Source organism: Oratosquilla oratoria, chromosome 9 (genome assembly GCF_046742065.1).
Source record: "Oratosquilla oratoria isolate Oo_2021 chromosome 9, ASM4674206v1, whole genome shotgun sequence".
Taxonomy (NCBI): Eukaryota; Metazoa; Arthropoda; class Malacostraca; order Stomatopoda; family Squillidae; genus Oratosquilla; species Oratosquilla oratoria.
Genome location: NC_134785.1, coordinates 39,440,656 through 39,453,684, shown reverse-complemented (window position 1 = coordinate 39,453,684; position 13,029 = coordinate 39,440,656). Strand labels below are relative to the sequence as shown.

General features: G+C 35.8%; 1 protein-coding gene across 14 annotated transcripts in view; it reads left to right on the top strand.

Moving 5' to 3' along the window:
- The window catches only part of LanA (laminin subunit alpha), a 290,394-nt gene that overhangs the window by 157,117 nt on the left and 120,248 nt on the right, over positions 1-13,029 (top strand). For all 14 annotated transcript variants that reach the window (XM_076190221.1, XM_076190217.1, XM_076190223.1 and 11 more), the window contains one exon: positions 3,473-3,640. In XM_076190221.1, coding sequence (XP_076046336.1) covers positions 3,473-3,640 — 168 coding nt within the window. The remainder of the gene's footprint in view (positions 1-3,472; positions 3,641-13,029) is intronic.

Genomic DNA, 13,029 nt, shown 5'->3' with positions numbered 1-13,029 from the left:
TTAGACAAAAAGAAGTGTATAGTATTTGGTCTGGAAGGAAAAAAGAACCCAGTTAGTCTTATTGAGAGACAAAGAAGAGAAAAAATTAGAAAGAAATGTTTTGAGAGTAGTACAAGATGAAGAGCAAGAATTAGAAAAGGAAATAGAGGAAGTGCATAGAATGGAAAAAATATGCAGAGGGAAATCTACCCCTAATAATCAAATTAAGGTCACAAAGGGCATCAGAAGAGATACTAGCAAGAATAGGAAAGTTGATCAATATTGAACAGTATAGAGATGTATGGCTAAAAAGAGATATGAACCTTGAGGAAAGAGAGAGAAGACATTAAGAAGCGAAGTTAAAGAAAAATAAAACAAAAGAATGGAGACAGAGAAAAAGAAGTTCTTTTGGAGAGTGTTAGAAAAGAGAGGGAGAAAATTGTATGTTCAAGAAAAGTAAATGAAAGGAACAAAGAATGAGATGGAGAGTGCAGAAAATTAGAAGTGGATTACACTAATATAAACAGATTAATTTCAGGATTAAATGAGCTTAATGATTACTTGTCAGAAACAAAGCCTGACATAATGGAAATTGTAGAGACAAAATTAAGGGGACCACTATCACCAGTGTTGGAAATGGATAATATAATCACTGGCTTAGAAATAGAGAGGAAAAACAGGGTGGAGGAGTCATGTTCTTGGCTAAGAAAAATTTGAATATGACAAAAGTTACAAACGGAGAGAACAATGTGGAAATGATCATGATTAAATTTGAAGATAAAGACATGAAAAAGAGTGTGGTGATTTATGTGCCCCCCAAAATGGGTTCTTGGAGAGAGAGAGATTACTCTAAAATGTTGGAAGATAGAAGGCTTTCATTAAATTGGGTGCTGAAAGATGGAGGAAATGTGGTACTTATGGGAAATTTTAACTGCAAAATAATCTGTCGGGAGGAGATGATAGTGAAAGGTGGAGAGGAATTAAGGGGAAATATATTACTTGACATGACTATGGAACATACAATATCACAATGGGTAAAGGAAAACACCAGATATAGAAATAATGAAGAACTGTTGAGACTGGACTTATTCTTTACATCAGAACCTCTAATTGTGGATAAAATGTGATACAAGACACCAATTGGGAAAAGTGACCACATATTACTGAAGCTAGAACTAAAGGAGGAAATATATATGGAGAGAAATGAGAAATAAGAAAAGAGAGATTGGTATATTGTAAAATGGACTTTGGGAAATTTAAGAAATATTGTCAAGAAGCAAATTGGGAAAAATTAAAAGACACAAGTGGAAGAAAAATGGAAGATTCTGATAGAAATCTACAATGAAGGGGTGGATAAATATGTACCAAAACAAAAACAGGAAAAGGTGTATATTAAGTGCTGGTTTAACAAAAAGTGTAGCAAGGCAAAAGAAAGAAGAGATCAAGCTTGGAAAAGATGAAAAAAAGAGAAAAATCCTTGAAATTAGTAGATAGAATCAATGAAAGGAATGTATATGTAAAAATACACAGGAAAGAAAAAAGAAATTATAAAAAAGTCATTATAGAAAAATGTAAGGAGCAACCAAAACTATTCTATAGACATGTGAATGGCAAATTGAAAAACAAGCAAGAAATAGAGAAACTATGCCAAGGGAACATTGAATATACAAAATATATAGAAATGGCTGAGGTCATGAATAAACATTTCAAATCTGTTTTGACTAGAGAAAATGTATGGCACTGGGATGAAGGGCAAGAAGTGAGATCTTCCCCTATGAGGGAAATAACAGCAACATGAGCAGAAATAATGGACCAAATAACAAACCTTGATGTCAGGAAATTGCATGGTTTGGATGGAATTGCAGACTGGATACTAAAGGAGTGTAAAGAAAAACTGGTAGGCAAAATATATAATTTAATAAAATGTTCACTTTTTAAAGAAGGAAAAACACCAGAAAACTTGAAAAAGGCCAACATCGTACCAATATAAAAAGGAGGAAATAAGGAAGACCCAACAAATTACAGACAGGTTTCCCTTACAAGTACCATAGCCAAAATTTGTGAAAAAGTTATCAAAAATAGATGGACAAAACATCTGGAGAACAATGTACTAAATCTGAGACAGTTTGGATTCAGACAGTTAAGATCATGTGCCTCAAATATGATCTGTTTCTACTCAAGACTATTAGATATAATACAGGAAAGGGGCAGATGGGTTGATTGTGCTTTCTTAGACCTACAAAAAGCTTTTGATAAAGTGCCACATAGAAAAATATTAAGAAAACTGAAAACCATAGGAGGGGTACAAGGTAAACTACTGGAATGGATGGAAAATTTCTTGCATGGAAGAAAAATGGGAGTAGTGCTCCAGAGATAAGAGTTCTACTTGGGAAAAGGTAATTAGTGGAGTTCCACAAGGATCAGTACTGGCTCCAATAATGTTTGCTATTTATGTAAATAACATGGACAAGGGTGTAGACAGTTACATGAGCTTCATGGCTGATGATGCAATGTTGTTGAGAAAAGTGAGTACTGAAATAGTCTGTGACTCACTACAGAGAGATCTGAACAGGGTTTGGGAATGGAGTCAGTAGTGGGAGGTGGACTTCAACGTTAAGAAATATAGTATAGCGTAATTTGGAAAAAGTAAAACCAGGATATCAGGACAATATAAAATCAGTGAAAAGGATGTAAAGAAAGTGGGATTTGAAAAAGACCTGGGAGTAATGATCACAAAGGCCATGTCCCCAGATAAACAGGTAAACAAAATTGTCAGAGAAACTTACAACTTGCTGAGATCAGTAAAGGTGGCATTTACTTGGATGAAGAATTGGTGGAGAAAATACTAGTCACACTGATAAGACCAAGACTGGAGTATGCAGCAACACTGTGGTTACCCAGTACCAAAAAGAACATAAGGAAAATTGAAAGAATCCAAAGAGCAACTATGAAGATGATCCCCACACTTTCAGAACTGTCATACTAAGAGAGATTGTCAAAACAATAGTTACCGACCCTGGAATAAAGAAGAGAAAGAGGAGACTTGTTGACCATCTATAGAATCATGAGAGGTATGGAAGTCCTTGATAGAGAAGACTTACTAAATTGGGATACAAGAAATACAAGGGAACATGGAAGGAAGCTCAAAAAGGACACTTATAGAAGAGAACTGAAAAAGAACAGCTTTCCCCACAGAGTGGTGGATGTATGGAACAAACTGGACAAAATGACAGTGTGTGCAAAACCCATACACAAATTTACGAACAATTTAGACCCTGCAAGATAGAGACTGAACACCACAAGCATAGCTCCCCTTCCGGTAAATACAACTAGGTAAATCCACACACATGCATCATAGCAGTGGACAAGTTAATCATCTAATGAAACAGAGTATCTATATATATATATTCTTTGCATTCACCTTTTTAATACATTTCCAACTCTGAAGGTATACAGAGCTTCCCAATACATTATTCAAATTCATTTTTTTCAGACGGCTGCTCACAGTTTCTTCCTTCATCAACGCCTGGGCCTCATCAATGCAACAGTCAATGAACTTGAGCCCCAGGTAGCTAGCCTTGATCTCTCAAGTGAGGACCTTCAGCCCATCAGGGATACACTACAGTCACTGTACAGGGATGCTCAGGGCCTTAAGTCTCAGGTGAGTACATCCAGAACCTCCATCTAGTATACTCCAACCCCATCCTTTCTTTTACTTTAAGCACCTCAATCACCCCATTTCTTCAAATTGTTACCTCTCCTTTGCTCCATCCCTTACTTCTACCATTTATTATTATTATTGTCATTATTATTATTATTATTATTATTATTATTATTATTATTATTATTATTATTATTATTATTATTATTATATATTTCAGCTGAACAGCTATATACCGTATAGGGAATGAGTTTGTCCACTTGAAATGTTGAAATACAGTACTCTAGTAGTTCTCTTGTGTGCATGCCTCTTTCAGATATTATGTTTTTTTCCCCATCCAAAGTTTACGAGTGTCATTTTTTATACCAGTTCAAGGCAGAAGTTTGGTACATGGGGAGAGGGGGGAGGGTCTTTTACAGAGCACAGAGCATCCCCAGAGACATGTCTGAATCCTTTGCTATGATCTCCTGCAAGCTCACTTAAAGTATCATGCTATTTATCAATTTTTCCCATCAATTCCTTCATGAAAAATTAGAAATAATGAATAATGACACTTGAGGACTTATTAATATACTTTTGATTGAATAGAGCAGAGCAATATTTAGCTTAACAATAATTTCAAAGACTGTCATGCAGTTCTAAAGTTACTTTGTCTAAATGCATGAAAAGATTATTAGTTATAAAAAGAAAAATGTGAAATAATATGTACAAATGTAATGCACTTATAATGTGATGTGCATAAAGTATTTATACATAAAAGCAGGAATAATCCATAGTATATCAGTTGACAAGAGGTCATAGTAAAAAATTGAAAAAAACAAATATGGTTGGAAAATGTCAGGAACTAGGCCTATAGCTTTCTACATAGAATTGTAGGCTTCTGGAGAATAAGTTTAAAGAAAATATAACCCAAGCCAACACTATAAAAGAATTCAAAGAAAGTTTTGACAAATGGAGGAAAAGAGATGGGACCTTATGAGCCTTGCTCCAACCCTGTTCACTACAACTAGGTAAAAAGAACTAGGTTAATACATACATGCACACACAAGGTGACATGATAATGATATTTAAACTGAAAACAGCCATAAAGAAAGTGGACAGAGAAAAATTATTAATATGAGAAGACTGACAAGAAGTCATAATGGAGAAACTAAATAAACAAGCACATTTAAAAGATGTAATGGAGTATAGCTTTGTGGAATAAATTGGATGAAAATATATCCCAAACCAACTCTATAAAAAAATTAATGGCAAGGTTTGACAAATGGAGGAAAAGAGACAGGCCCTCAAAATCCTGAACACTACAACTAGGTAGAAATGTACACACATTCAGGTCACTAAAGGGGATAGGTTGAATTGACAAAAGAGATCTCTTGATTAAAGAGGGTGGCGGGCTTTAAGAGGTCATGAGAACAAATTAAAAAGACCATATGTATATAGGATGTGAAGAAATACAGTTTTCCATATTGATGCATAAATACTTGGAATAGCTTAGAAGGTGATATAGCCCAAGCTGAAACAATACATGAATTCATATCTAAATATGATAATTGGAAGTCATGGATATAGATTAAGTTGGAACTGTACATGAATTTGAGGCTTAATATAATAAATATGAGTAGGAAACAGGATCCAACAAGAGTTGCACCTTTCCTGTATACTAGTTAGATAAATATGATTAAGTAAATACACACACACACACACACACACACCCTTTCACCGAATGGACGGCGAGAACTGGTGTTCCAAAGAAAAAGGAAAAACTACGTGGATCTCAACATCCAGAGAAGTGCCTTTTGTATTTATAGGGAAGGGGAGTGCTCGTGGAATAGTGGGGAAGTGATAGGGAAGGAGAAGGGAAGGGATATTGAGGGAAATGGAAGGAAATGAGGAAGGGGAGGACTTGGTCCAAGAGTCAAGGCGGATTGTAAACAAACGCCGAACGGATGACTTGGATCTCGATGATGGGACTAACAAAATTGTAAAGATCAGAAACATAGATAAAAGCAGTTCAATGGAAGGTGAGGATAATAATTTTCAAGGATTTAATGAGGGGGCGGCGGATACCAACCTCCCCCGACTGGCAAAACTGGAGGAAAAACTTGAACAAATGACTGAGCATTGAGAGATTAGGTTTGGCAAGATGTCAAAAATTGCCGAGAAGTTTGAAAAATTGGAAGAACTAGAGAAGGCAAACAAAAACTTAACTGATGAAATAGAAGACCTAAAAAGACAGTTAAGAGAAGTAAAAGTGGAGAATGAAGAATTAAAAAAGAACAATAGAGACAATAAAGAAACAATAGCAAAAGAGGCAGAGGGGTGGAGGAAGATACAAGAAAATAGTAAAGTTGCATTTTCTGATATAATTAAACAACAAATGAAAGAACAAACTGAAGACTCAGTTATCAAAGTGATGAGACAGAAGGAGAATATTGTAAGAGACTTAGCAGACAAAAAGAAATGTATAATTATATTAGGAATGGAAGAGAAACATAACCCAGATAGAACCACAAGAATTAAAGAGGAAAATGAAAAAGTAAGAAACTTACTAGAATTAGTTCAGGAAGATGAGCCAGAAATAATGAAACAAATCGAAGAGAAATTCAGGTTCGGGAAATATAGTATAGACAAGACCAGACCAATTAAGATTAAATTCAGGTCACAAACGACGGCAGAGAATATCTTGTCCAAAACAGGGAAACTAACAACAAGTGAACAATATAAAAAGGTATGGATAAAAAGGGAAATGAATAAAGAGGAAAGAGAGGAGGAAATAAGGAAAAGACATGAAGCTAAGAAAAAAAAAACGAGACCAGAACGGAGACAGAAAAACAAGAATTCTACTGGAGAGTAGTGAATATGAAATTGAAGCAATGGAAAATAACAGAGAGAAACACAAAAGAAACAGAGAATACAATGGAAATAACAGAAAGTTAAAAGTATCCTACACAAATATAGATGGATTAATAACAGGACTGAATGAACTGAACAAATATCTGAAAGAAAAAGATCCGGACATAATGGGAATTGTTGAGACAAAATTAAAAGGTCCACTACCACCCAACAGCATAGGACACAATGCATATAATTATTGGATTAGAAACAGAGAGAAAAAACAAGGGGGTGGAGTTATGTTCCTGACTAAGAAGGATATAAGCGTGAAGAGTGTCACATATGGGAACAATAGAGTAGAGATGATCATGATAGAAGTAGAAGATAGAGATAAGAAGAGCAGAAAGTTTGTAATAAACTACGTGCCCCCCAAAAACAGCCTCATGGGAAGAGAATGAACATAAAAGCATGTTAGAAGACACAAGAATAACACTAAACAAGATAATGGAAGATGGAGGAAGAATAGTTATGATGGGTGACTATAATTGCAAAGAAATATGCTGGGAAGAGATGACCGTAAAGGGTGGAGAAGACTCATGGGGAAGTGTTCTACTTGAGATGATTACTGACCACACAATGACACAATGGATCCAAGAGAACACTAGGTATAGAAATGAAGAACCATCGAGACTAGACCTAATATCAGAACCTGAAATAGTGGAAAAGATAGAATACCAGGCACCAATAAGCAAAAGTGACCACATATTGATAGAACTAGAACTAAATGAGAAAAAATACATGAAAAGAAATGAACAATATAGAAAAGGAAGATTGATGTATGAAAAAGCAAATTTTGATAAAATAAGAGAATTCTTCCAAAATGAAAACTGGGAAAGAATACACAAAGAAGATACAACAGTAGAAGAGAAATGTAATATTTTGACAAAAATCTATAAAAAAGGAGTAGAAAAGTATGTCCCAAGACAAAAACAAGAAAAAGAATATGTAAAGTGCTGGTACAATAGAAGTTGTAGGGAGATAAAAGACAAAAGAGACAAAGCCTGGGCCAAATGGAAGAAAAACAGAGGACCAGAAAAATGGAAAATATATACTTGTTATAGAAATGAATATGTACAAGCGTGCAGAGAGGAAGAGAAAATATGAAAAAGATGTCATAGAAAAATGTAAAGATCAACCAAAACTATTCTACAGATTTGTAAACAACAAACTGAAAAACAAACAAGATTTGGAGAAATTAAGACAAGGAGGAGTTGAATACACAGAGGAAATTGAAATGGCGGAAATTATGAACAAACATTTTAAATCTGTGTTTACAAGGGAGAACATACAACCTGAAGAGATTGAATGGAAAGATAAAGTCCCCCCTATGAAAGAAATAGAAGTAACAAAGAATGAAATATTGAACCACTTGAGTAATCTTGATGTCAGAAAATCGCATGGACCAGATGAAATAGCAAACTGGATTCTGAAAGAATGCAGGAATGAACTGGCAGACATAATACATAGCATAATAAACAGTTCCTTGAAAGAAGGTAAAGTTCCAGAAGATTGGAAAAAAGCAAATATAGTACCTATATATAAAGGGGGAAATAAAGAAGACTCTAACAACTATAGACCAGTCTCTCTAACAAGTACAATAGCAAAAATTTGTGAAAGAATTGTCAAAAATAGATGGGTAAAATATTTAGAAAAAAACAAAGACAATTTGGATTCAGACAAGGACGATCATGCGTCACCAATTTAATATGTTTCTATTCAAGGCTAATAGATATAATACAAGAAAGAGATGGATGGGCTGATTGTGCATTTCTAGACCTAAAAAAAGCTTTTGACAAAGTACCACATAAGAAGTTGCTTAAGAAATTAGAAACTGAAGGAGGAATACAGGGCAAACTGCTTAATTGGATGGAAGACTTTTTGCAAGAAAGGAAAATGAGAGTAGTGATAAGAGACCAACACTCAAAATGGGATGAAGTAATAAGCGGTGTTCCACAAGGAACAGTTCTGGCCCCAATAATGTTTGCTATATAGAGACCTGAAAAAGAACAGCTTTCCTCACAGAGTAATGGACAGTTGGAACAAGTTAGATGAGAAAGTGGTGTGTGCAAAAACAATACATGAATTTAAAAATAGTTTAGATAAAATGAGATATGAAAACGGGACACCACGAGCATAGCTCCCCTTCCCATAAAATACAACTAGGTAAATACAACTAGGTAAATCATCAAATTGATGGTGAAGATTGGAGCTCTGGAAAGAAATGCAATTTTCGAGGATTTCAACGGCAAGGGAGTACATGTGTTGTACTAGTAGGGAAGGGGAAAGCTCGTGGTGTAGTGGGAAGGTAAAGAAAAAGGAGAAGGGGAGGGATTATTGAGGAAAATGGAAGAAAATAAGGAAGGAGATGAATGGGCCCCAGACATCAGAAGGAATGTAAACAAAACATGTGCAGATGACACAAGTGAAGTCGAAGAAATCAGTAAAGGCATAGAAAATAGAAATGTAGATAAGAGTATCACAATAGAAAGTGGAGACAATTCTTTCTATGGATTTAATGAGGGAGGAGTTGACAGCCTCCCCCAATTAGCAAGCCTAGAGGAAAAACTAGCAAAAATGAACGAATCATGGGAGGTTAAGTTTAGTCAACTGGCACTGATTACACAAAGAGTTGATGAGTTGGAAGAACTAAAGAAGGAGAACCAAAACATAAATAAAGAAATAGAAGTTTAAAAAGACAGAGGGGGTTTACACGGTCTAACGGTTCGTCGAACGCGGTTCGACAGACACATGTTTAAAGTGATGTGTCAACGTGTGATAGGGTTGATGAAAGAATATTAGGATGGTTTGGACACATGGAAAGAATGAGTGAAGAAAGACTAGTAAAAGAGGTATGGAAGGCAGATGTGGAGGGAGTGAACATGAGGGGACGTCCTAGGATGAGGTGGATGGATGGGGTGAAGGGGGCTTTGGGGAAGAGGGGAATGTCTGTTGAGGAAGGAAGGGAGAGGACGGAAGACAGAGGTGAGTGGAGAATGGTTGTATATGGATGATGTTGTGATTGCATGAGGAGGAATGGGCGGGGGTGGGGGGTGAGGTAGTATGTGTGAGCAAATTTTGACGCAGCCCGAAGGGATTTCTCCCCGTCCCCTCCTTATATGCAAGGGGGGACGGAGAGGGGGGGTCGCCGATTAAATGAAGCGGCCTTGCTGTGGCTGTGCTGTGTCTTGCGACACTGTTTCTGACCCAGGGCGGTGGGCAAGGTGCAGGGATGACCCGTCATCCAGGAGGTGCTCAGATGAGAGGGAGGGTGGGAGGGGTGTGGAGTGTATTTAGGGATGAAATGGGTGGGAGTGTTTTTATGCCTTTCCCTTTTTGGCTACCTCCCTTGTAAGGGGGAAAAAGCCTTGGTATATGTATGTATGTATGTATGTCAACGTGTGAACGGGGTATTTGGTTGTCGAACACGTTGGTTAAACCCCAAATACCCCGTTCACACGTGTCTGTCGAACTGCGTTCGACGAACTGTTAGACTGTGTAAACCCCCTCTTAAAAGAAGTAAAGGATGAGAATGAGGAATTAAAGAGTAATAATAAAGAGAATAATGAGTCCATAGCAAAAGAGGTAAGTGGTTGGAAACAGGTTCAGGAGAATAGCAAAATTGAATTTAGAGATATAGTGAAACGACAGATTTTAAGGAACATACTAAGGACACAGTTATTAAAGTGATGACAGAAAGAGACTTAACAGATAAAAAGAAATGTATAATTATATAAAGAATGGAAGAGAAACATAATCCAAATAGGACTACAAGAGTAAGAGATGAGAAAGAAAGAGTGAACAAGGTACTAAAAATATTTCAAGAAGGTGAACAGGAAATAGGGAAAGAAATTGAAGAAATATATAGGCTGGGGAAATACAGTATAGACAAGACCAGACCAATTAAGGTTAAATTCAGGTCACAAATGACAGCAGAGAATGTCTTATCAAAAACAGGAAAACTAGCAGAAAGTGATCAGTACAAACAGGTATGGATAAAAAGAGAGATGAATAAAGAGGAAAGAGAGGAAGAGAAAACAAAAAGAATTGAAGCTAAGGGAAAAAACGAGAACAGAACAGAGTCAGACAAAGAGAAATTCTATTGGAGAGTAGTGGATATGAAAGTGAGGAAATGGTTCATAGGAGAGAAAAACAGAAGGGAAACAGAAAACAGGATGGAGGTAACAGAAAATTAAAAGTGTCTTTCACAAATATAGATGGATTAATAACAGGCTTGAAGGAACTCAATGATTACCTGATGGAAAAAGAACAGAACATAATGGGAATTGTAGAGACAAAATTGAAAGGTCCATTACCACCCAACAGTGTAGGACATGGTGTATATAATTATTGGATTAGAAACAGAGAAATAAAACAAGGGGGTTGATTTATGTTCCTGACTAAGAGGGATATAAATGTGAGGAATGTTACATATGGAAAGAATAGAATGGATATGATTATGATGGAAATAGAGGACAGGGACAAGAAGAGCAGGAGTTTGTGGTAAATTATACGCCTACTAAAACGGCTTTGTGGGAGGAGAGAGAATACAAGAATATGTTAGAAGATACAAGGATAACACTAAATAAGATAATGGAAGATGGAGGAAGAATAGTTATAATGGGTGACTTTAATTGTAAAGAAATCTGCTGGGAAGAGATGACAGTGAAGGGTGGAACAACCTATGGGGAAATGTACTACTTGATATGATTATAGAACGTACAATGACAATGGATACAAGAGAATACTAGGTATAGAAATGAGGAAGAGCCATTGAGACTAGACATAATAATCATATCAGAACCTGAAATAGTGGACAAGATTGAATATAAGACACCACTAAGCAAAAGTGACCACATATTAGTTGAACTGGACCTAAATGAAGAAAAATACATGGGAAAAAATGAACAATAGAAGGGGAAGAATGATGTATGGAAAAACAAATGTTGATAGAATGAGATATTTTGTCAAAAAAGCAGACTGGTAAAGGATATATGAAGAGGAAACAACAGTAGAAGAGAAATGGAAAATCTTGACAACATTTTATAAGGTAGGAGTGGAAAAGTATGTTTCAAGACAAAAACAAGAAAAAGGATATGTAGAATGTTAGTACAACAAAAGATGTAGCTAGTTAAAAGATAAAAGGGATAAAGCTTGGATAGAATGGAGGAAAGAAAAAAAAGAAAAATAGAAAATATATACTGGTTATAGGAATGAATATGTACAAGTGTGCAGAGAAGAAATGAGAAAATACGAAAAAGATGTCATAGAAAACTGAAGATCAACCAAAACTATTTTATAGATTTGTAAACAACAAACTGAAAAACAAACAAAAATTAGTGAAACTATGACAAGGAGGAATGAAATACACAGAGGAAATAGAAATGGCAGAAATTATGAACAAGCATTTTAAATCAGTGTTTACAAGAGAGAACATACAACTTAGAGATGTTGAGTGGGAGGGGAAAGTCCCCCCTATGAAAGAGAAGTAACAGAATGAAATAATGAATCACTTGAGTAATCTCAACGTTAGAAAATCGCACGGTCAAGATGAAATGGCAAACTGAATTTTGAGAGAATGCAGGAACGAACTAACAGACAAAATACCTAGTCTAATAACCAGTTCATTGAAGTAAGGAAAAGTTCCAGAAGATTGCAAAAGAGCAAATATAGTACCAATAAAGGGGGAAACAAAGAAGATCCTACAAACTATAGACCAGTCTCTCTTACAAGTAAGGTAGCTAAAATTTGTGAAAGAATGATCAAAATTAGATGGGTAAAGCATTTGAAAAACAAAACAAAAAAAAGACCAATGTGGTGTGTGCAAAAACGATACATGAATTTAAAAACAGGCTAGATAAAACAAGATATGAAGACGGGACACCACGAGCATAGCCCCCCTTGTAAAATACAACTAGGTAAATACACGTCGGAATGACAGCTATGATTGGAACTCCGTTAAAAAAAAAAAAAATGCAATTTTCGTGGATTTCAGCGATGAGGGAGTACCTGTGTTGTATTAGTAGGGAAGGGGAAAGCTCGTGGCAATTTGGATTTAGACAAGGAAGATCATATGTCACAAATTTGATGTGTTTCTATTCAAGACTAATAGATGTAATACAAGAAAGAGATGGATGGGCTGATTGTGTATTTCTAGACCTGGAAAAAGCTTTTGATAAGGTACCACATAAGAAATTGCTAAAGAAATTAGAAACTGCAGGAGGAATACAGGGCAAACTGCTGAAATAGATGGAAGACTTCTTGCATGAAAGAAAAATGAGAGTGGTGATAAGAGACAAACATTCTTATTGGGATGAAGTGATTAGTGGAGTTCCACAAGGAACAGTTCTGGCCCCAATAATGATTGCTATATGTATTAATTATATCAATAAAGGAATTGAAAGTTATATGAGCTTCTTTGCAGACGATGCAAAACTGCTGAAAAAAGTTACCACTGTAGAAGATTGTGAGTCGCTGCAGAGTGATCTCAATAAAGTATG